The sequence below is a fragment of the Tetrahymena thermophila genome (genome assembly GCF_000189635.1).
Source record: "Tetrahymena thermophila SB210 genomic scaffold scf_8254823, whole genome shotgun sequence".
Classification (NCBI taxonomy): Eukaryota; Ciliophora; class Oligohymenophorea; order Hymenostomatida; family Tetrahymenidae; genus Tetrahymena; species Tetrahymena thermophila.
Window position 1 is genome coordinate 429,083 of NW_002476578.1, and position 25,618 is coordinate 454,700.

The 25,618-nt window shown below is 24.5% G+C and overlaps 5 protein-coding genes across 5 annotated transcripts; 4 read left to right on the forward strand and 1 right to left on the reverse strand. All coding sequences in view use genetic code 6, as the record gives it.

Moving 5' to 3' along the window:
* Positions 1-2,869: 2,869 nt before the first annotated feature.
* On the forward strand, positions 2,870-6,911 carry TTHERM_00541540 (leishmanolysin family protein; the record flags this gene model as incomplete). Its single annotated transcript, XM_971514.1, has 2 exons — positions 2,870-3,350; positions 3,406-6,911. The coding sequence occupies 2 exons, from the start codon at positions 2,870-2,872 to the stop codon at positions 6,909-6,911; spliced, it is 3,987 nt and encodes a 1,328-aa protein (XP_976607.1).
* A 2,665-nt stretch (positions 6,912-9,576) lies between these two features.
* Positions 9,577-13,634, forward strand: TTHERM_00541530 (leishmanolysin family protein; the record flags this gene model as incomplete). The annotated part of the gene is made up of 2 exons (XM_971513.2): positions 9,577-10,078; positions 10,132-13,634. The coding sequence occupies 2 exons, from the start codon at positions 9,577-9,579 to the stop codon at positions 13,632-13,634; spliced, it is 4,005 nt and encodes a 1,334-aa protein (XP_976606.2).
* Positions 13,635-15,253: 1,619 nt separating this feature from the next.
* Positions 15,254-19,590, forward strand: TTHERM_00541520 (leishmanolysin family protein). The gene is made up of 2 exons (XM_971512.2): positions 15,254-15,954; positions 16,015-19,590. Exons 1-2 carry the CDS (start codon positions 15,339-15,341, stop codon positions 19,500-19,502), a joined length of 4,104 nt encoding a protein of 1,367 aa, XP_976605.2. The 5' UTR covers positions 15,254-15,338; the 3' UTR covers positions 19,503-19,590.
* Positions 19,591-19,926: 336 nt separating this feature from the next.
* Positions 19,927-21,327, reverse strand: TTHERM_00541510 (phosphate transport system ABC domain protein; the record flags this gene model as incomplete). The annotated part of the gene is made up of 1 exon (XM_971511.2): positions 19,927-21,327. Exon 1 carries the CDS (start codon positions 21,199-21,201, stop codon positions 19,927-19,929), a length of 1,275 nt encoding a protein of 424 aa, XP_976604.2. The 5' UTR covers positions 21,202-21,327.
* A 2,897-nt stretch (positions 21,328-24,224) lies between these two features.
* On the forward strand, positions 24,225-25,329 carry TTHERM_000541499 (phosphate transport system ABC domain protein). The gene has a single exon (XM_012795286.1). It carries the CDS (start codon positions 24,250-24,252, stop codon positions 25,252-25,254), a length of 1,005 nt encoding a protein of 334 aa, XP_012650740.1. The 5' UTR covers positions 24,225-24,249; the 3' UTR covers positions 25,255-25,329.
* Positions 25,330-25,618: the final 289 nt, after the last annotated feature.

Consider the following 25,618-nt stretch of genomic DNA (forward strand, 5'->3'; position numbering starts at 1 on the left):
TTTTTTAAGTTTGTGATATTAATTTTAAATTTTATATTGCTTATGAATTTAAGGATGATTTAAATATTACATAAAAATTTTTAAAAAATTTTATTATAATTATAAATAATTAAGTGATAAAATAATATACATTTCAATATATAAATAGTATTAGGTAAGTGAAATCTAATTAAAGTATACTTATTATTTTGTAAAATTATAAGATTTTAAATTAGTTTTTGTATCAATAAATATTATAATTTCGTGTAGTTTGTTAGTAAAGGTAAAAGAAAAAAAATTAATAACCAATATTTTCCATTCAAATCAACAAAATTATAAAATAATATTTCTAATGAATAAAAAAAATAATTTAAATAATTAAAGAAATTTTTGTATAAATTTGAATATTTCAAAAGATTAAATTAATCTTAGAGTAAATTTTTCCTTTATTAATGTATTTCTTTAAAATAAATTTGATTCTTAAGTATTATTATTTTTCATTTAATTTTCTAATCCATAAGATAATGAATGAATCACTTATATTGAATAATACAAAAATAAATAGTCATTAGAACTAAATATTTGATAAGATAATGAAGTTATTATTAAATATAAGTAAATTGATTTCTTTTAAAAAGTATGACTCACATTCCTCATTTTATATTTATATTCATTTACTTATATATCTGGTTTTATCTATTTTTTCTGCTACATTTCTAAAAATTTTTAGAATTCTTCCATTTTCTTTTATAATATAGCTAATATAATTGTGTTAGAACTATTTAAACATAACAATTAGTTACTCTAAATTAAATAGCTAGATATGAGTGGTAAATCAATAATTAATTTTTAAATCTAATTAAAACTATCAGAATTTGCATTGTTGCTAAATACTCGAAATAATCTATTTTCACAAAAATTAAAGATTTTTGGTTCTATAGGTATCATAAAAATAAATTTACAACTTTCAAATTATATAAACAACAATTTTAAAAACTATTTTTCCATTATCTATAAACACTTTTCTTTATATTAAATATTTATATAAGTTGAAGTTATACTATTGTATATTGAAATAAATAAAATACTTATTGTATATGTAAATTAATAGATAGATAGATAACAAGCAAAAATAAATAAGTAAGCTTAACATTTCAATTAAATTAAATTTTATGAACTTATAATTAAATAATTGTTAAAACATAAAAATTAGTGACTCTAAATTATAAAGCTAGAAATGAGTGGTAAATCGATATTTTTAAAATCTAATTAAAATTATCGGAATGTGTATTGCTTTTGATTTTAAAAATAATCTATATTCACAGTTTAAGCTTATTTGTTCTAAAACTATAAAAAATATAAACTTAAAATATTCTAAATATATAAAAAGTTGTAAAAGTAAACTAGTATATTTACATTTTCTATTAACATAACTCTTTATTATTAAAAATGTATAAGAAGTATAAATAATATTTAAATTTATTCAAAAAATGTAATATTACTTATTGAATTTACAAATAGATTTAGAGATAGGAAAATAAGTAAGCTTAACATTTTAATTAAATAAAATTATATATACTTACAATCAAAATATTTAGTCTAGATTAATCTATTTACTAATATTAAACTTGTTAGTTCTATAAAAAATAGGAATATTAATGGCCTATTATTTTTGAGTGCAGACAATCTCATACTGAATACCATAAACATGTTAAAATATAAATTGCGTTATAAATTACGTATTTATTTGATGATATTGTTTCATTTCTTTATTATATTTCAAATATCATAAATAGTAAAATATTTATTTTTTTAAACTGTTAAAACTTATTTCCCCCTTTTATCATTTAAACTTGAAAAATATTTTAATTTAAGTTAAACTTTAATTATGATTCATATTTATAAATAAAATATAATATAATACTCTATCTTAAAAAAATATTGTTTTATATTTGAAAATATATTCAATTATCAAATATTAATTGACTAAATAATAATTAAAAAATTCTTTACAATATTCCTTAAAAAATACCTTAGTTTTTTAAACAAAAATACATTTTAAGAAAATTGAAAATATCCTAGATACTTAAATTAATTTTTTTTACCATTTAAGATACTGTTAGCCAATAAAAAGGACTAGAATTTAGAGAAAAGGTATTAAATATTAATTGTTTTACTTAATTTATAAAACATAAATAGAATGTGTTAAAAAATGATTTAGGCTTATTTTACAAATAATTAATGGTTTTTAAGTATTTTAAACAAAATGAAAAATATCTTTTTAGTTTGTGGTGATTAATAATTATTTATATGGATTCGATTAAATTTGCTTTACATCAAACAAATTGGATAAAATTAAATGATTTTGAATCATTGATTTAAGTTTGTATTTTAATAGCATTAATAATTTTAGTATGATTTATATAATTTCAATTTTTATTAATCCAGTAAATATTTAATTAAGATATTAATTTAAACACATCTAATTTTGTAAATATTATACATTATAAAAAATAATTATCTATACAATTAAAGCATTATAAAATATTTTTTATCAATTTAAAATTTATTTTTATTTAAGAAAATATATATCTATTTATTTTATTACAAAATACTTCCTTTTACCTTGGATAATAAATTTATTAATTTTTCAAAAAAGTATAATCATCACTTATTACGCTAAGTAAATATAATATGATGTTGTAATTCATCAGAAAAAACTAATCCGTAATTAATTATTCATGCTTTTATGTAAAAGAAAACATATATTTTAAATGTTTCTCATTTGTTAATAGAACAAACATGTATAAAAATAAGATTTAGATATTCTGTTTTTTAACATAATTTATTATATAAAAAAAAGTTTAAAAAACAAAAGTAAACTTTAAAAATGAATAAATTTACTATTTTACTGCTATTAGTTGCTTTGTTAGTAAATGCTCATAATACTAACAAATAGGTCGTCAATACTTGTCTACAAGATGAGATAGATATGAGCGAAATTGTACCTAAAGATTACTTAGAAACCTTTGATGAAAACTATGGAAACAGAAAACTTTAGAGTTCTGAACCTTAGCCTATTAGAATAACTCTCGATTTCAAAGAGCTCGATAATCCTAAAAACGGTGAAGGACTTACTCCAAACATTAAGGAATATTTAAAGAAAATTATGTATGCTGCTCAAACATATTTGAATAAACTCATTAAAGTAATTCCTAGATAAAAACCTATTAAGTATAACTGGAGTGGTGATACATGCTATGATGTTAAGGTTTCAGAGGAAATAAAGACAGTGGGTATTGATAACTCAGATATACATATTTTCGTCACATATGCTAATCAACCAAACACAACCTATTTAGCAAATGCAAGTAAAAATTAAATTTTTTTTATACTAAATATTAAAATATTATTTTATAAAAATAGTATGGTGCCAGTTAGATCCTAACCCTAATGTTGGAAGAGTTAAATTTAATATTGGTACTATGGATATTGATGAATCTTCAACTTAATCTTTTTAAGATAATTTCTCTACTTCTTTACATGAAATTCTCCATATTTTAGGTTTTTCAGGTAGCAGTGTTTCTTATTGGATTGATCCTGAAACAAATAAACCTTACGGAGGAGCAAATGAATATAAGGTTATGAAAAGAGAAAGAAGATGGGAGGTAGATAATGTAATTAAAGTGCTCTCTAAAAATATTTTGAAAGTTTCTAGAGATCACTACAATTGCCCTTCAATAGATGGTATGTATCTTGAAAATTAAGGTGGTGGTGGCTCTATGGGTTCTCATTGGGAAAGGGATTTACTTGGAAATGAATTTATGACAGGTAGTATTGTTTATGGTGTCTACACTATATCTAAATTTACAGCTGCTCTTCTCTTAGATACTGGTTATTATGCTGAAATTAATTCTAACCTTCTTATGCCTATTTATTGGGGTAAAAATAAGGGATGTGATTTTTTCAATAAAACTTGTAATACTGGAAAATATTTCCCTGAGTTCCCAGATGACAGTGTAAAAGAATCTTGCGATTTCTTTTCTTTAGGTATTGGTGGTCTACATAATTATGATTACTTCTCTTAATGTAAAACTATTTATTCATACTCAAATGCTTATTGCGAATCTGATTAGTTTAAACCTGATGAAAGATTGAGATAAAATACTGGTACCGGTTCAAGATGCTTTAGATCTAATGCTAATGTCAAAGGAAATGAAGTTTTAGATATGAATGGTAGATGCTTTAAGGCTCAATGTGCAGATGATCTATCTTCTATTAAAGTTAATGTATGGGGTGATGAATATGTTACTTGCAAATACCCCAATTAAGTCATTAACTTAGCTGATCAAACTAAAACAACTCAAGGTACTATGAAATGTCCTCATGATTTTGATTTGTTTTGTAATTTCCCTAAGTCATGCCCCAATAACTGCTCTAACAATGGTGTCTGTAATAATGGTTATTGTGTATGTCTCAAAGGATATGGTGGTGCTGATTGCTCTAAAAGATGTGGTGAAGGTTAAGTTTGGGATGGTGCTCGTTGTGTTTATAACTGCCCCTCTGGATAATTCAAAAACTTTGATAACACTTGTAAGCCCACTTGTCCATACAAATAATATGGAGATCAAGCCACTGGTAGCTGTGTTCTCTGTTCTGTTAATTGTTCAGCATGCTTTGGTCCTTCATACAATCAATGTTTATCTTGTAATGATGGATACTCGCTTTAAGGAAATTAATGTGTTGATACTACCTGCCACTCTAGCTGTCAATCATGCTCTGGTCCAAATTCAAATCAATGCACTTCTTGCCCTGCTGGTTAATATTTGGACTCTAGAAAAACTTGCTAACCATGCTAATATCCTTGTGAAAATTGTTTCAATTCAGCTACTGAGTGTACGACTTGTGGATAAGGATATGAAATGGATAAGTTTATTGGTAAATGTGTATCTATGAATACATGTGATAGCTCTTGTCTTGAATGCTCAGCTTTTAGAGATCCCACTAAATGCACTTCTTGTAGAGATGGTTAATTCCTAAATAAAGAAGGTAGATGTTAAAAATGTGACGAATCTTGTGCAACATGTGCTGAAAGAGAAAATAAATGTATAAAATGCGCAGATGGATGGGAATATGATGAATATAATAAAAGATGCCGTATGGATTGTCATGAAAGCTGTGATACCTGTATAATTCGTAAAGATCCTACAGCTTGTAAAAGATGTGCTTTTAATTATGTTATGCAGAATAATTTATGCGTACCTTGTGATAAAGGATGTTATGGATGTACAGATAATCCTAAAAAATGTACAAATTGTGAAAGAGGGTACAAACTAGATTCAAATTATCAAACTTGCATCCCTGTTTGTAAATCTGATGAATTCCAAGATAGATAAGGAAGCTGTTAAAAGTGTACATCTCCTTGTGCCACATGCTAATCTTATAGTGACTATTGCAATAGTTGCATAGCTGGTTATACTTATGATGCATAATATAAATCTTGTAAACCTACAAGAAATTAATGTCATGAAAGTTGTGGATAATGTAATAGATATGATGACCCAAATGCATGTACATCTTGCAGAGATGGAATGTACTTATAATCTGGAAGATGCTAATACTGTAGTAATAAATGCTAAACTTGCGATAGAGATGCTAATAGTTGTACTTCTTGCAGAAGGGATGAGTTCTTGTAAAATAAAGAATGCATGAAATGTCATAGTTCTTGTTTAACTTGTGATGGAATTTCAACAAACTGTACTTCTTGTCAAAATGGTTTCTCAAAAGACCCAAAGACAGGTCTTTGTGTAGACAGTACACCTGTTTGCAAAAGTGATGAATACATGGATAGAAATAATAAATGCTAGAAGTGTAGTTCACCTTGTGCTTCTTGTTTCTACTACCCTAACAGATGTTCTAGCTGTATTTCTGGTTACAAATTGAACAATCAAACATACTAATGCGAATATGATTATCCTACATGCGAAGATGGATAGTTCTTAGATTAGGATAATAAATGTAAGCCTTGTGATTCTTCTTGTGCTACTTGTGATTAAACAAGTAAAAGATGTACAAGTTGCAAATCTGGCTTTATTCTATCAAGAAACACTTGCTCAGCAGTTAGTTGTTAAGATGGAGCCTTCATGAACTAATAAGGAAGATGCTAAAGATGTAGTGAGTCTTGTTCTAAGTGTGTAAACTATTAAGATAACTGTACTGAATGTGCTACTGGATATACTTTAGATCCAAGAACTTAAAGATGCATTAAAAACTAAAATAATTAGTAATGTCATCCTTCTTGTAAAGAATGTAGCTAACCTAATAATGCTTCTGCCTGCAAATCATGTAACGATGGCCAATATTTAAATAGAGGCTAATGTCTTCAATGTAATAACTCTTGTTTAACATGTGAGAGGTATTCAGATTTTTGTACTTCATGTTAATAAGGTTATAATCTAGATAGCAACTATGGTAAATGTACTCCTGGTTGCAAACAAAGTGAATACTTAGACTACTAAGATAACAAATGTAAGCCATGTACATCTAACTGTGGAAGTTGCGAATACTACCCAGATAGATGCCTTAGCTGTATTTCAGGATATAAGTATAATAAAGAAGGATATAGCTGCGAAATAGTTTGTTAGCCTGGATAATATGTTGATAGAGATTAGACATGCAAACCTTGCTCATCTCCATGTGCAACTTGCGAATATTATGACAACAGATGTTTGAGTTGTGTCTCAGGTTATACTTACAATAACTACTATTGCTAATAGAATTCAAAGTAAAGTGCAAGAGGCTGTCATGAATCTTGTAATACCTGTACAAAAGCTATGGATCCTCGTTCATGTGATTCCTGTAGAGAAGGATATGAATTAATAAATGGAGCTTGCCTAAGAAAGAAAGGCAACTATTCTGGCCCTAAAAATTGAGATAATTTTTTAATTGTTTTAATTAAGTATTAAAATATATTTTTTACATTAAAATTGTTATAGTCTTTAAAACATATTTTGCCTTTAAATAAGAAGATTAAGTATAATATTCTAAGTATATATTATTTTAAAATAAAATGATTTAGTCATTAATCCCTATTTTATTTAATCAAAATTGAAATAAAATCATATTTCTCAAATAATATATTTGTAATTAAATTAAAAATATATTTAATATTCTCAAAAAATTAACCATAAATTGAAAATATAAAGTGATAGATAGATCAAACACAATTTAAATATGGGGCATGAAATTTTTTATCAAATACGATATTATTAAATAATAAATAAATGAGAGAGGAAGAAAAGAATATAAATAATGAAATTAAAAATTACATTTATTATAGCAAAAGAAAATTAACATCTTTATCGTTATGCCAAATATTTAGTTTTATATCTTGACATTTATAAAATTTTATAGCTTAAGTAATTAATGATCAAGTACAAAGTAGATCCATCAATATTATATATTGTTGCTTAAACTTATCATTATTTTGAAACCAATAAACTTATTTATATATAAAATAGTCCTAATTACTTACTATACATCATGTTAAATTAAATCAAGCTGATTATCTTAGATGTAACTAAAAATTAAGATTTATCGTGGAATCTGAAATACATTTAAAAGAATAATATTTGCAAATTTTTAAAAATAGTAAGTTATGAAAATAGTTGGACTATGTTAAGTTTGATGATTTATTTTAGAGAAAAGCTCAATGTTAACATAAATTTGGTTATGAACTTAAGTAATAAATTTGTGCATTAAAAAAAATCTTAGACTGAAGGAACAAGTTTAAAATTAATGTTTATTAATTTATTTTGATAATCTGAGATAATAAATATAACATTAGAAGACATTACAAATAATATAAAAAATCTTTTAAAAGATTTCTCATAAATGAATCCACATTTAATTTAGATTTGATGTTTTTATTTTTAAAAATTAAGCATTTCTTGATTTAATATTAACTTTTATATAATTTATTAAAATATATTACTATTAATACCTTAATAATAAGGTTTGAATTATACTTAGAATATTTTATATTTTAAACTCTAAGAATTTTTTAATTTAATTTTAAACATAATAAAACTAAAATTAGAAAAAGTGAATAATGAACCTTAGTCTATAAATAGAGTCAGATTGTAACAATATATAGTATCATAGAACACATAAATGTTTAATAAATGAAGAAAAATATATATATATATAATTTATCAAAAGATCAATGGAAATAAACTAGTTGAATTTAATTTTCAAAATTACTATTTATAGACCCAGCTTGATTAAATTATTATCATCATTAATTAAATTTAACTAATTTAAATAACATTTTAGCTTTATATTCTATTTATTAAAAAAATATTCTTTTTAATTTTTAAAAATGTATTTATTATATAAATAGAATATTTATGAGTCTATTACATAACAAGATTGTTTAATTAACTTTAAATTGAATATTCAAATGAAAATTTAAATATTATAAATTTATAAAATTCTATTTGGAATTTTGGTAAGATTGGCATATATTTTTTGCTTCATTAATATAAAGTTAATGATTCTAGACCTAATACTTAAATTAATAATATTTTTAGTAATATCTAATTAATTCTTTTTAGGTTACTAGATTCAGTACAGTTTATAAAAAATAAATAAAATAATATCCACTAGGTTTTATCTTGTTTCAAATAATTGTAAATATAAATTCTGATTAAATTTAAGTACTATTATATTATTGAGCTAGTAATAAATATTGTTCATTTTTTTCTATCTTCAGTCTAATAAAAATATAAGCAAAGATATTTATACTAAAAATCAATTTTAATTTTTAGCATAATATTTATTTTTATTTTTAAATAATTTAAGGTTAAATATGAAATCAGCTTTTTAATAAAATTTTCATTTTATTTTTAATATTTTATTTATTTAGTTTTTAGAATTTTAAGTATGATAAATTTCATGATACATCAAAAATTAGTTTTTAGAAACTTATAGTCTCTAAAAAATAAATTTACTCATTTAAATTTTTAAATTTATCTACAGCTTAAAAATAGAAAATGTAAATTGATAAATTTCAAAAAAATATTGTTTACTGACCATAAATAAATAAATAATTAGCTTTTATCTATTTTTTTATTTAATAATTTTATTTAGATAATTTAATCAAAAGGGATTTAGTTTTTGGATTATTTGGCTTTTATTTATTACTTATTATAACTAGTATGATAAATTTAATTAATATTCATAATAATTGTGATTTATATTTTTCTAAGTTGTAACACCTTTTTAAATATATTAAAATAAATTGATAAAATATAAATTTTAAAAATAAATATAATGTTAATTCAAAATTATTTTAAAAAGAATTCTGTCCATTACCTTAAAATAGCATTTATTTTAAAATTTATATTCTTTAATTTAAAATTTTTGTATTGAACAATCTCTTATTGATTTATTAAAACCTTAAGTTATAGTAATTAATAAAAATAAATAAAATAAAAGTAACCTTCATTATTTTATAGCTTATATAGCAAAGAAATCAAGCTTTAATTACTAAATATTTTATAATATTTAATGAAAAATTTAAAAGTAAAAATTTTAATGTAAATAATTTTGAAAATGAACAAATCTGCTATATTAATGCTTTATACTATCTTCATAGTATATGCATAAAATGTTAATAAATAAGAAGCAGTGAACTCTTGTTTATAAGATGAAATAGATTTAAGTGAAATGGTTCCCAAGGATTATTTAGAAACCTTTGAAGAGAAATATGGAAACAGGATACTTAAAAGTTATGAACCTTAACCAATTAGAATTACTCTAGATTTCTATGAGCTTGAAAATCCTCTAAATGGTGATGGAATGACTCCTAGTAAAAAGGAATACTTAAAAAAAATCATGTATGCTGCTCAAATATATTTAACTAAGCTAATCAAAGTTTATCCAAGACAAGGACCTCTTAAATATATTTGGGATAATGAAAATTGTTATGATATTAAAATCCCGTAGTACATAAAAAAAATAGGTGTTGAGAATTCTGATTTACATATATTTGTTACATACTCAAATTTACCTAAATCCTAGACTTTAGCAAATGCAAGTAAGCTTTATTATGTAAAAATTTTAATTAACAATTTTTTAATCTTTGAATAGTCTGGTGTTAGTTAGATCCCTAGCCAAATGTTGGAAGAGTCCTATTTAATATAGGCGCTATGGATATAGATGAATCTTCAACTTAATCCTTCTAAGATAATTTCTCTACTTCACTACATGAAATTTTACATATTCTAGGCTTTACAGGTAAAAGCGTCTAATACTGGATCGATCCTGATACAAATAAACCTTATGGAGAAAATAATGTAAGTAAGATTTTGACAAGTGAAACAAGATGGTAAATAGATAATGTTCTAAAAATATCTTCTAAAAATATTTTAAGAGTCTCTAGAAATCATTATAACTGTCCTTCAATTAATGGTATGTATCTAGAAAATTAAGGAGGATCCGGATCTATGGGTTCTCACTGGGAAAGAGATTTACTTTCTAATGAATTCATGACTGCTAGTATTGTTTAACGCATTTATTCTATTTCTGAATTTACAGCTGCTTTACTTCTTGATACTGGCTACTATGCTGAAATCAATTCTAATTTTCTCAATCCTATATATTGGGGTAAAAATAAAGGATGTGATTTTTTTAACAATTCATGTAATACTGCAAAGGACTTACATGAATTCCCAAATAATACTTAAGAATCTTGTGATTTTTACTATGAAGGAATTGGCAGTCTCTAAAATTATGATGATTTTTCTTAATGTAAAATAATTTATACATATAGAAATGGTTATTGTGATTCATATTAATTTAAACCTGATGAAATTCTAAGATAAAACACTGGAAAAGGGTCAAAATGTTTCAGATCTAATGCAAACATCAAGGGTCATGAAATTTTAGATATAAAAGGAAGATGCTTTAAAGCTTAATGTGCAAATGATTTATCATCTATTAAAGTAAATGTTTGGGATGATGAATATGTAACTTGTAATTATCCTAATCAAGTTATTAACTTAGCTGAATAAACTAAAACTACTTAAGGTACTATGAGATGTCCTCATGATTTTGACTTATTTTGCAATTTCCCTAAGTCTTGTCCAAATAATTGCTCTAATAGTGGTGTGTGTAATAATGGCTATTGTGTTTGCCTCAAAGGATATGCTGGAGCTGATTGCTCTTAAAGATGTCCTGAAGAATATGTCTGGGATAGCAATAGATGTGTTTAAAATTGTCCACGTGGATAGTTTAAAAATTTAGATAATACATGTAAACCTACTTGTCCTTATAAGTATTATGGAGAAAAATTTACAGGTAACTGTACATTGTGCTCAGTAAACTGCTCAGCTTGCTTTGGTTCAGCTTCTAATTAATGTCTTTCTTGTAATGATGGCTATTCTCTTTAAGGAAATAAATGTGTTGAAATGATTTGTTATTCAAGTTGTCAATCGTGCTCAGGACCTAATTCAAACTAATGCACTTCATGTCCAGCTGGAAAATATTTAGATTCTAGAAATACATGTCAACATTGCTAATCACCTTGTGAAAATTGCTTCAACTCATCTACTGAATGTACTACTTGCAGTTAGGGATACTTTATGGATAGATTTAGTGGAAAATGTGTTTCTGAAAATTCTTGTGATAGTTCTTGTCTTGACTGTTCTGCTTTTAGGGATCCTACAAAATGTACTTTATGTCGAGATGGTTTTTTCTTAAACGAATATGGGGAATGCTAAAAATGTGACTAATCTTGCTCCATCTGTACAATGAGAGGTAATAATTGTATTAAATGTGTTTAAGGTTGGGAATATAGCGCTAGTAAAAAAAGGTGTTTCTATAACTGCCATGAAAGTTGTGATACATGTACATTAGTTTTAGACCCAAAAGCTTGTATAAGATGTGCTTTTAATCATGTGATGTCAAATAATTAATGCGTTCCTTGTGATAAAAGCTGCCATGGTTGTACAGAAAATCCTAAAAAATGCAACGAATGCGCAAAAGGATACTATTTAGATTCATATTATGATATATGTGTACCTACATGTAGATCAGATGAGTTCCAAGATTCAAAAGGGAACTGCTAAAAATGTTAATAACCATGTGCTACTTGCCAATTTTACAGTGATAATTGCATTACCTGCTTATCAGGTTATATTTATGATTTTTATTATAAATCTTGCATTCCTACAAATAGTTTTTGTCATGAAACCTGTGATTAATGTAGTAGAAATAATGATCCCTACTCATGCACTAAATGTAAAGATGGGATGTATTTGATAAATGGTGAATGCTATTAATGTAGCGGTAAATGTTAAACTTGTGAAAAAAATGCTTTTTAATGTACTTCTTGCAAATAGAAATAATTTTTAAACAACTATGAATGTCTTTAATGTCACAGTTCTTGCTAAACATGTTTTGGAATTTCAACAAATTGCACTTCTTGCTAATAAGGTTTCTCAAAAGATCCTTTGACAGGTCTTTGCATAAATAATTTACCTAGATGTAAAAGTAACGAATATTTGGATAAAGATTATCAATGTTAATAATGTGAATTACCTTGCGCTTCTTGCTTCAATTTACCAAATAAATGTTAAAGCTGTATTTCTGGTTATATTTACAATTCTTAAACATTTTAGTGTTAATAATTTAATCCGGTTTGTTATGAAGGAGAATTCTTGGATTTTGATAATAAATGTAAATATTGTGATCGAATTTGTGCCACTTGTGATATATACAGTAATAGATGCACAAGTTGTAAACATGGCTTTACTCTTTCAAAAAATTCTTGTTATGAAGATAAATGCTAAGATGGATCATTCATTAATTAGTATGGAAGATGTTAAAAATGTAGCAATTCATGTAGAAAATGTATAAATTATTATGATAACTGCACTGAATGTGCTGATGGATATTCTTATAATATAAGAACATAGACATGTGTTATAAATGAAAGCTATTAAAAATGTCATCATACTTGTAAATAATGCAATTAAAGTAATAATGCATTTGCTTGCTAATCATGTTATGATTGTAACTATTTAAGCAATGGATAATGCCTTCCATGCAAAAATAATTGTTAGACTTGTGACAGATATTCTGATTTTTGCACTTCGTGTTAAAATGGATTTAAATTAAACAGAAATTAAGGTAGATGTATCCCAGAATGTAAGTATGGTGAATACTTAGACTAGAGTGTTAATTTATGTAAACAATGTGCATATCCTTGTGAGAGCTGTGAATTTAATCCAAGTTAGTGTACTAGCTGTATTTAAGGATATAATTATAACAGTAAAAGTTAAAGCTGTACCATTCTTTGCCGACTTGGAGAGTATTCTGATAGAGGTTTATATTGCAAACCATGCTCGTTTCCTTGTGAGACTTGTGAAGATTATGATGACAAATGCTTAAGTTGTGTTTAAGATTACACTTACAGCAATTATCAATGTTTAAAAAATTCTAAAACTAATTTAAGATATTGTCATGAATCTTGTAATTCTTGTATTAGAGCAATGGATCCTAATTCATGTGATTCTTGTAAAGAAGGATACATTTTAATAAATAGAACTTGCCAAAAGAAGAAAGGAAATTATTTTGAACCAAAAAATTGATTATAATTTATTGTTGAATGTTTGTTAAAATAATCTATCTATATCTTTTATTTGAAATTTTTTTTCTTCAATTTTTTAGGAAAAGTTTTTTCATATTTATAATGCAAATCTTCATTCTTTAATTAATAGTTTAATTCATATAAAACTTTTTTTTATTGTATCTAAAAAAAAAGAATTATGATTTCAAAATTTTTATAAAATTGATTTAAAAAAAAAAATAATATTATATTAATTTTAATTTTATGTAAAAGATTAAAGCACAAAAAATTAATTTTAATCTCATCTTTAATCTATTTAATGTTATTTAATTTAGTAAATTTTAATATTTTATTGAAAAATGTCAAGTTTTAATATGTTTTTTGTTAAATAAATTAACTTTTAGTAATAATTATTAAAATCATTTTTAAAGGAAAATACATTTTATTGATAAATAATGTTCAAAAGAATTTTTACTATTCCTTTTAATATTTGAATTACTAAAATTCTAAAATAAGAGTTTCTTAAATAAATAAATAAAATCTTAAATCTTACTAAAAGCATAAAAATTGGGATCTGTAAAGCTTTAATTTAATTAGCATAAAATTAATTTTTTTCCATAAAAACTAAAATAATAAATAGATGGTACACCCTTATTTTTTTGTAATACCTACTTAGATTTTATACTGTGGTTGAATAGTTAATTACTTAGTTATAAAGGTTGAAAGATAGTTTGAAGTAATTAAATAAGGTTGGTACTTCCTTATTAAGATTTATTGATAAATTCTACCAAAAAAAATAAGTATAACTAAATTTTGTAATAATGAAAAGAAAATATCAGTATTTAATAAAAAGTAAAACACATAGATAATTAAGAGTAAGTGAAGTTATAATTTTTAAATTATATAGTTGAAATTATTTTAGTTTTGGCAAAACTGATTTATTTTCATTCGAGTTCTATAAATGTTTATTATCAGTAATAAATTTTTATTTTCTTACCCTAAAATATAGATTAAATAGAGTCTAATTTATAGTAGAAATCTAAATCTTTTTTAAAATTATATTTAAAAATGACATCTATCTTTACATTTTTTATGTTATTCTAAATTTAAATAAATTCTTTAACTAGATGCTAAATACTAAGCTAATAAATATTACTTTCATACCTTTCGTTTTTATTATTTATTCTAAGTATATTTATTTATTAAATGCTTATTTGCATTAGTTAAGCTATAAAAATTATGTTTTAGAGTCTAGTCTATAAATCTTACTTAATTCATCCTTTTGATCTACTTAATACTTACAATATTTTGTAGATCAAATTAAAAGGGTATAAATCAAAAATCTTTCTTTTGATAGTATTTATTTAATTTTGCTCATATTTGTATTTTAATTAGTATGATACATTTTATTAGTTTCTTTAAGTCCAGTAAAAATCAAATCATTAATTAATATAATAATAAATGTATAAGTGATTTTTGAAAACATATTAAATCTATTGATTATTAAAAATAATTTTTTCAAATTACTTAAAAGGCATATTTTAAAACTAAATTAACAACCTGAATTTATGCTTTTCAGAAATATTTTATTTTGAAAGATTTGTTACATAGTGTATGTATATGTGTATAATTTTTATTTTCACCTATTCAAAAATTTTAGTAATAGTTAGATTAAATTAAATTATCCAGTAATTTATTTTTGGTGTTTTGCTTTGCTTGAAAATAGATGATAATCACTATATATAATTTGTAAATTTATATAAGTGTGAATTTATCTATAAAAGCACATTTTATGGACAACTTAATTTATCTAATTTTATATTAACATAAAAAAGTGTAAAATCTAAGAAAAAAAAAAATGAAGAAATTTGCTAATTTACTGCTGCTTACTATTTTGATAGTAAATGCTCACAGTAACGAATAATCAGTGGGTACTTATTCCTGTTTATAAGATGAAATAGATTTAAGTGAAATAGTTCCCAAGGACTATCTAGAAACTTTTGATGAAAAGTATGGGCACAGAAAACTATAATAATAAGAACCTTAACCTATTAGAATTACTATAGACTTCAAAGAGTTTGATAATCCTTTGAATGGAGATGGAATGACTCCTAACATAAAGGAATATTTAAAAAAAATTATGTATGCTGCTCAGATTTATTTATCTAAACTAATTAAGGTTTACCCAAGATAAAAACCTATTAAGGTTAATTACAATTAAGAATCATGTCACGATATAAAACTACCTGAAAATATAAGAACTGTAGGTATTGAAAATTCTGATCTACATATTTATGTCTCATACTCTAATTAACCCAACACCTCATTTTTGGCTAATGCAAGTAAGTATTATTATATCATTAAATTTATAAATTTAATAAAATTATTTATTATTAAAAAAGTATGGTGTTAACTTGATCCTAACCCTACTATCGGAAGGGTTTTATTTAATATCGGCAAAATGAATATTGATGAATCATCCACTTAATCTTTCTAAGATAACTTTTCAACCTCTTTACATGAAATTCTCCATGTACTAGGTTTTTCTAGTAATAGTATCTAATATTGGATTGATCCTGATACTAATAAACCATATGGGGTATCAAATGTTAATAAAGTGTTGAAAAGAGAGACAAGATGGGAAATAAATAATGTTGTTAAAGTATCCTCTAAAAATATTTTAAAACTGTCAAGAAACTACTATGGCTGTCCTTCAATTGATGGAATGTATCTTGAAAATTAAGGTGGTGCTGGTTCTATGGGTTCTCACTTTGAAAGAGATTTACTTTCTAATGAATTCATGACTGCTAGTATAGTTTATCGTACCTATACTATGTCCGAATTTACTGCTGCTTTACTTCTTGATACTGGATTCTATGCTGAAATAAATTCTAATTTTCTCAATCCTATATATTGGGGTAAAAATAAAGGATGTGATTTTTTCAATAAGACATGTTAAGCTGGTAAAGACTTCCCAGAATTCCCAGATAATTCTGTTTAAGAATCTTGTGATTTTTATTCTGAAGGTATTGGAAGTCCATAAAATTATGATTTTTATTCATAATGTAAAACCATATATACATTTAGCAACAGCTTTTGTTCTTCAGAGGAATTTAAGCCTAATGAAGAGTTAAGATAAAATACTGGTAAAGGATCCAGATGTTTTAGATCAAATGCAAATGTCAGGGGTTATGAAGTGTTAGATATGAAAGGAAGATGCTTTAAAGCTTAATGTGCAAGCGATATATCATCTATTAAAGTTAATGTTTGGGGTGATGAATATGTTACTTGTAAATATCCTAATCAAGTTATTAACTTAGCTGAATAAACTAAAACTACTTAAGGTACAATGAAATGTCCTCATGATTTTGACTTATTTTGCAATTTCCCTAAGTCTTGTCCAAATAATTGCTCTAATAGTGGTGTGTGTAATAATGGTTATTGTGTTTGCCTCAAAGGATATGCTGGAGCTGATTGCTCTTAAAGATGTCCTGATGAATATGTCTGGGATGGCAATAGATGTGTTTAAAATTGTCCACGTGGATAGTTTAAAAACTTCGATAATACATGTAAACCTACTTGTCCTTATAAATATTATGGAGATTAATAAACAGGTAACTGTACTTTGTGCTCAGTAAACTGCTCAGCTTGCTTTGGTTCAGCTTCTAATTAATGTCTTTCTTGTAATGATGGCTATTCCCTTTAAGGAAATAAATGCGTTGAAAAGACTTGTCATTCAAGTTGTCAATCTTGCTCAGGACCTAATTCAAACTAATGTACTTCATGCCCTGATGGAAAGTATTTAGATTCTAGAAATACATGTCAATACTGTTAATCGCCATGTGAAAACTGTTTCAACTCAGCTACTGAATGCACCACTTGCAGTTAGGGATACTTTATGGATAGATTTAGCGGAAAATGTGTTTCTTAAAATTCTTGTGATAGTTCTTGTCTTGACTGCTCTGCTTTTAGAGATCCTACAAAATGCACTTCTTGTAGAGATGGGTTTTTTGTTAATAATGAAGGAAGATGCTAAAAATGTGATGAATCTTGCTCTACTTGTTCTTAAAAAGCTGATAGCTGTATTAAATGTGCTTAAGGATGGGAATATAATGCTGAATATAAAAGGTGTTTGATGAATTGCCATGAAAGTTGTAGTGGGTGCACTATAGCTTATGATTCAAAGGCTTGTAAAAGATGTGCTTTTAATTATGTAATGTTAAATAATTTGTGCGTTCCTTGCGATAAAAATTGCTATGGATGTAGTGGTGATATCAGAAAATGTACAGATTGTGTAAGAGGATATAAGTTAGATCAAAGAACTAGCTAATGTGTTCCTGCTTGCAATTTAAATGAATTCTAAGATAGAAATGGTAATTGCTAAAAATGTTAATCCCCATGTGCAACTTGTAAAAATTATCAAGATTATTGTTAAAGTTGTATAGCTGGTTATGCTTATGATGAATAATATAAAACTTGTAATCCTATGAAGTATGCCTGCCATGATAGCTGTGGTGAATGTAGCAGATTTGATGATCCTAATGCATGTATTACTTGCAAAAGTGGAATGTATTTACAATCTGGAAGATGCTACTAATGTAGTGATAAATGCTAAACTTGTGAAAGGGAAGCTGATATTTGTACATCTTGCGAAAGGAAATAATTCTTACAAAACAAGTAATGTCTATAATGTCACCCTTCATGTTTAACTTGTTCAGGAATCGCAACTAACTGTACTACTTGCAATGAAGGATTTTCAGTAGATCCTAAAACAGGCCTTTGCGTAGATAGTAAACCAACTTGTAATAGTGATGAGTATTTGGACAGAAACTTTTAATGTTAGAAATGCACAAATCCTTGTGCTTCTTGCTTTTACTACCCAAACAGATGTTCTAGCTGCGTTTCTGGTTATAAATTGAATTAAAAAACTCTGTAGTGTGAGTTTGATTATGTAACTTGTAATGATGGTTAATACTTAGCTGAAAATAATCAATGTAAACCTTGCGATTCTTCTTGTGCCACATGTGAATATTAGAGTACAAGATGTACCAGCTGTAAAAATGGTTTCACACTCTAAAGAAATTCATGCTAATCATAAAAATGTCAAGATGGATCTTTCAGAAATGGATAAGGTCAATGTTAGAGATGTGATGAATCTTGCTCTAAATGTGTAAACTTTTAAGATAATTGTACTGAATGTAATAATGGATATGTTTTTGATTAAAAAACCTAAAGATGTATTAAAAACTAAACAAGTTAATAATGTCATCCTTCTTGCAAAGAATGCAGCCAAGCAAATAATTCTTAAGCTTGTAAATCTTGTTTTGATGGTTTTTACATAAATAATAGAGGATAATGTCTTCAGTGTGAAAATTCTTGTTTGACTTGTAACAGATTTTCAAACTTTTGTACTTCTTGTTAATAAGATTTCTAATTAGATAAAAATTATGGTAGGTGTATTCCTGTTTGCAAATCAGGTCAATACCTAGACTAATAAAGCAATCAATGCAAAGATTGTGCATCTCCATGTGAAACTTGCTAATTTTATCCTACTTAATGCACTAGTTGTATTTCAGGATATAAACACAATTAAGTTTCTTACACCTGTGATATTTTTTGTTCATCTGGATAATATATTGATAGAGGTTAATAATGCAAACCCTGCTCATCTCCATGTGCTACTTGTGAATTCTATGATAATAGATGTTTGACATGTGTTTCTGGCTACACTTTAAACAATTTTATGTGCCAAAAAAATTCTAACTCTAACCTCAGAAGTTGTCACGAATCTTGCAATACATGCACAAAAGCCATGGATCCTCGTTCATGTGATTCTTGTAGAGAAGGATACGTCCTAGCGAATGGGTCTTGTTAAAAAAAGAAAAAATGATTAATATTTTATTTTATTAAATAAAAAATAAACTAAAATATATTAAGGTGTATTTTTTATATTATTTTGTTATATTAAAATATCAATCTGCCTTATTTAATTAAACTTTCTAATTTTTTTTTGATTAAAAATAGTTAATAATATTTTAAATTTTAATACTTTCAAACATTCTTAATTAATTAATCAAAATAATTGATAAAATAAATTATTATACATTTTTTAATAAATTTTAAAAATGAAAATTATTTTTTTAAATCTTATAAGTATGTATTTAGGTTTAAAAATTGAATTAAATTGATTAAAAAGATCCTAGATAATAATAAAAATATAATTTACGCTAACATTATTAAACATAATTTGATTATTATATTAAAACAATTTATTAATAAATAATTAGTTATAAAAATGGTTTTTAGATAAAATTTCAAAGAATTTAAGTATTTTTTTAAAAATTGACTTATAAATTAAAAAGATTCTAATAAATTCCGCCATTCTTTTCTATTAATTAAGAATGCTTACCCATTTCTTTAATTTATCCATTCTCCATTACAAAAATAATATCACTTTTTATGATTGTACTTAATCTATGAGCCACAACTATTATTGTAATCTCTTTATTGCAAGCTAACTAATTAATATATTTTTAAACTTCAGATTCACTCTCAGAATCTAAAGAACTAGTAGCCTCATCTAAAATAAGGATAGTAGGTTTTTTCATTAATGCTCTTGCTATAGCAACTCTTTATTTCTATCCACCACTGAGTTTCACACCTTTAGTACCTATAAGAGTTTTCAATCCTTATGGAAATCTTTCTTTATCAAATACAAACTCGCTTACTCCTGAAGCATCACATATATGCTAAAGATCTTCTTGGCTATACTCCATAGTCTATAAACCATAGGTTATGTTGTATTCTATATCATTATCAAATAAAATAGGCTCTTAGCTAACTATACCTATACTTCTCCTCAATTTGGAAATTGGTATATCTTTCACATTTTTATTATCCATTAAAATAGTTCCAGAATCCGCATCGTAAAATCTTTATAATATCTTAACGATAGTAGATTTACCACTTCCACTCATTCCAACAAAGGAAACAAATTGACCTTATTTAATATTAAAGGAAATATCTTTCAAGGCATAATCTCTTTCAGACTATTACTTTTATAAAGCTAGGTTTTAAGAAAAATCTTTAACGTCTGTTTAAATTACCTAGCGGCTTTTGTCAGTGTTATTTAGCTTTATTTCATTACAATTTTGATTCATTTTAGATAGAATATCTCTTGTTTTAGGGTATTTAAAATAAACATTTTCAAAGCTTATTTCTCCTTTAAGTAAATCGGTTTCTCCAGTTGAATTATAAATGTCTTAATCAATTTTTGGTTAGGTATTTAGCAATTTAATAAGTTTTCCTAAGCTTCTATAATTTGTATTTTCAAAATCTTTACTCTTTTTTATGAGTTTAACGATCTTATCTGTATAATAATTTAGATACCAAGAGTATGCTATAATTTATGTTAAAGATTAAGATATATCTAATGATTAATTTGGCATTTCAATTTTAAGTGAAAGTACTTGAATAATAATTATAATACCCTAAATAAAAGTAAATTAAGATTCTAAAACATAATTAAACTATTAGTAAAAGTAATAAGTTTTATTCCTATCTTCTTATTTTTAGTTTATATCATCCATCTTTGCCGCCTCTTTTTCTTCAGTTCCAAAACATTTAATAAGAAAAATATTGTTAAATACATCTGTCAACACAAAAGATTTGAAGGTTGAATTTAACTATATTTTATTATACTCCTTATTTTGTTTTTCTTGAAAAAATTGTTTGAGAAAACTTCCTATAAAGCTTAAGGATAAAAGAGTAAGAAATATTATTGGACTTAGTGAATAAATTAAGTATATTTATCCAGCACATTATATAAATGTTTTAATCTTATTTACTATTGGACTATAATATACATCTGCCGCAATCAAACTAGAGGAATTTACAATTATTTCTTCAATCTCAGAGCATGTATTATTTTCAAAATAAGAGATATCCATTTTCAAGATGTGTTCACATATTTAAGATTAAATTTCTTATTGTAAAAAATTGTAAGTTTATCTTTCAGCTTTATCAATTGATTAAAGAAATAAATTTAAACAAAAATAGATTAAAAACTCTCCTAAAAAGAATAAGAGATTAGATTCATCCATTTTTATCAGAGCTGATTATATTTCAAGTAAAAGGAAAGGATTTCTAACACTTATTACAAAGTTGACTATACTCTTTAAATTTTAATAAGCAAAATCAGCCAAATTAATTTTAACATATTTCAGGTAAAATAAATTGGCTTCTATTAAGCTAGGGATATAGTCTTCATCATCAAGGCTTTATTTATCAATTTTTTTATTGATTTTTTCTATTATTTTTTTCATTTTTGATGAATCTATTTTTTTAATTTAATATTATTTATCGAATATTGGCTCACCTTAGTACTTAATAGACAACCTTACTTTTTAAAAGAATTTAAAAAAGATTTTTAATAATTTGAATTCTTTTACTTTTATTACAAGCAGAAAAAAAATGAATTGAGAATAAAATTTTCCTTATCATGAATTTTTAAATATGCTAATTTAAATCACTTTTCAATTTTTGTTCAGAAATTAAAAGGATTTCATAAATTTATAGAAATAGATAAATAACAAATATATTTACCAAAATTAAAGCTAAAAAAGAAAAAAAATTAAAAGTAGCAGAAAAATTTTGACATATTAAAAAATATAAAAAATAAATAAATATTTCTTTTATTTTTTCATTCTATTTTCTCTTATGGGTACTAGACATATTTATAGTAAAAATTGTATTTTTTTGAAATTTATATTTAAATATATAAGTGTTTAATATAGAAACTGAGTAACTGAATATATAACAATTAAATCTTAAAAAATAAAACTACTTTTTCTTATATTTGATTCTTTTGATTAGAAAAAAATAAAATATTTAATAAAATCTTGTTCGGAATTGATAAGTAAGTAAATTAAAAAAATTAATTGAAAACGAATTTAAAATAGATTTTTAATAATTTGAATTCTTTTTTCATTTATGATTAGCAGAAAAAAATGGATTGAGAATCAAATCATTCTTATGATAAATTATAAGATATGCTAATTTAAATCACTTTTCAATTTTTTGATTCAGAAATTAAAAGAATAAATTTATAGAAATAGATAAACAATAAATATACTTATCAAAATTAAAACTAAAAAATAAAATATTAAAAGTAGCAGAAAAATTTTGACTTATTTAAGAAAATAAAAATAAATAAATAAATATTTCTTTTATTTTTTCATACCATTGATTTCTCTTATGGGTTTTAGCTAGACATGTTTTAATTTAAAATTTTACAATATTACTCTAGTAAAAATTTTATTTTTTTGAATTGAATATTTAAATATAAAAGTTTTTAATATAAAAACTGAGTAACTGAATATATAACAATTCAATCTGAAAAAAAAAACTAGTTTTTCTTATATTTGATCTTTTTTGATCAGAAAAAATAATATATTTAATAAAATCTTGTTCGGAATTGATAAGTAAGTAAATTAAAAAAATGAATTGAAAAAGATAAACAATCTCAAATCTAAATAATAATTAATAGCAAAAAAAATAAATAACAAACAAAAATGTAAAAATTAGCATAGTCTATCTAAAAAATATTTAAAAAATAAAATCCAAAATAAGAAGGATAAACTGATAATAAAGATGATTATGTTTACCTACCTTCTCAAGCTGAAATTTTAAATTTTCTATTTAAAAATTTTTAAGTTGGCATCTTCTGGATAAATCTCTTAGCTATATTATCATTACTTATAACTTATATAGATTCTCTAAGTACATAATTACTCATTTAATTAAAATAAATTATTTCATAGAATAATAATAATGATGAAAAGTGGAATTATTTCTTTTTCTACCTCACTGCTAAGTTCTCAAAAGATATATTTGCTATAATTGAAAATCTTTATCTTTATAGAAAGTTTCAATTAAAAAATTAAAAAAAGATTTAGTCAAAAACCGTTAAACATGCACTTACTTTGGATATACATTACTTTGAAGAAAACAAATGCGTTGAGATGGTTTAAATTATAACAAATGGAGTGTTTTAACTATAAAATTATATTTAAAATTCATAGTAAATTAGTATACTTGCTAGATACTTCAAGGATGTTTGTGTGATCTACCTCTTTTTTAAGCTTAACTTTAAAATGGCTTTAATATCACATATTGTTATATTCTTATTATTTTACAAAAATTTGTAGTTCAAAAAGTAAATAAGTTTATTAGAAAAGGGAAACAGTAAACTTAAAACATTTTAGAGTTTTTAAGTCAGAGACTTATTGGTTAATATTGTGACTATAAAATAATTTGGTACTGAAAAAAAAGAGATTCAAAATATGAATAGAATGATTCAACAAAAACTAAATAGCTCTTAAAATATTAATAGTTTTGTTAATTCTCAATCAATGTTTTTAATTTAAAAAAGTATGCTACTAAAAATGTCTATATTTCTATAACTGCTCATCATTTCAAAAACTTCTGTAGATTCAAATCTGGAAATCCTTTTTGCCTTTTCTGAAATTTAAAGTTTTTATCAGTCAATCGAATATTTTTATGACTAAATTTATTAGCTAATACAAAAAAGTGATTATAATTACTTTACTGAATAAGTAAAGGATATTGGAAAATTAATGAAGCTTTTTGAGTAAAAATCTCTGCTTTCTGAGACAATAATTAAATTTGATGAGCAATTAAATTTAAGCTAAGGTATCTCTTTTAAAAATGTATACTTTTCTTATCCTTTATCAAATGACAAATTAGCTAAGATGAATTAATAATTTTATGAATCAAATAAGTCTTCAACAAATCAAAGTTTAACTTTATAAAAAAACGCTTAAGAAAATTACACTTTAGCTTAAAGTAATTTAAATGACGAGTCTGAGATTTTTTTAGAGTCAGAATAAATCTAAAATAAAGTAACCAAAAATACATTAGAAAATGTGTCCTTTGAAATTTAAAAAGGATAATATGTTTCTTTTGTAGGTAAGAGTGGAAGTGGAAAATCAACAATTACCAAACTCCTTTTAAGACTCTATGATCCTAATAGTGGAAGTGTGTTTTTCGATGACAAAAATGCTAAAAACATTGCAATTAAATAAATCAAGTAAAGTATTGGGTATGTGAGTTAGGATCCAACCCTTCTTGACAACGATATTTTATATAATATTACTTATGGTTGTGAAGAATATAGTGAAGAAGACTTATTGAAAGTTTGTGATTACTCAGGAGTGAGTGAGTTTGCATTTGATAAAAAGAGATTTCCAGAAGGTTTAAAAACACTTATCGGAGCAAATGGATCTAAGCTTAGTGGTGGCTAGAAATAGAGAATTGCAATAGCGAGAGCGCTTTTGAAGAAACCCAGTATTTTAATTTTAGATGAGGCAACTAGTTCTTTAGATGCAGAAAGCGAGCACACAGTCTAGAAGTATATTGACTAATTAATTGAAAGCTAAAAGCATTCTTTGACTATAATTGTTATAGCTCATAGGTTAAGTACAGTAGTTAAAAGTGATAAAATATTTGTAATGGAGAAAGGTTAATTAAAAGAAGAAGGTACTCATGAAGAATTGATTTAAAAAAATAATATTTACAAAAAGCTGGTTATGCATTAAATAAGTAAGCACATTGAAGAATGATTGATATATTCTAACTAATATTTGTTTGTATTGATACTTTATATATCAAATGTATTTTTAAATGGGATTTTTAGCAAATTTTAATAATAGTAAACTAAAAATTAATTTAATTCTTAAATTGGAGATTTTATTTTTTGGTGAAAAAGGTGTAAAGGAGAAAAATTTTTTAATTACCCTAAATCCTCATTAATTCTCACCAACCCCCCCCCCCCCCCCCCAAACTCCAGGAGTACTATATAATTTACACTAACTACTATATTTTGGGAAGGTTTAAATTTTTAAATATAAAGACTTATTAAATTAACTTAATTTAAAAAAAAATTGTAATATTTTTTTAAAAAACTATCCAAAATTAAATGATGAT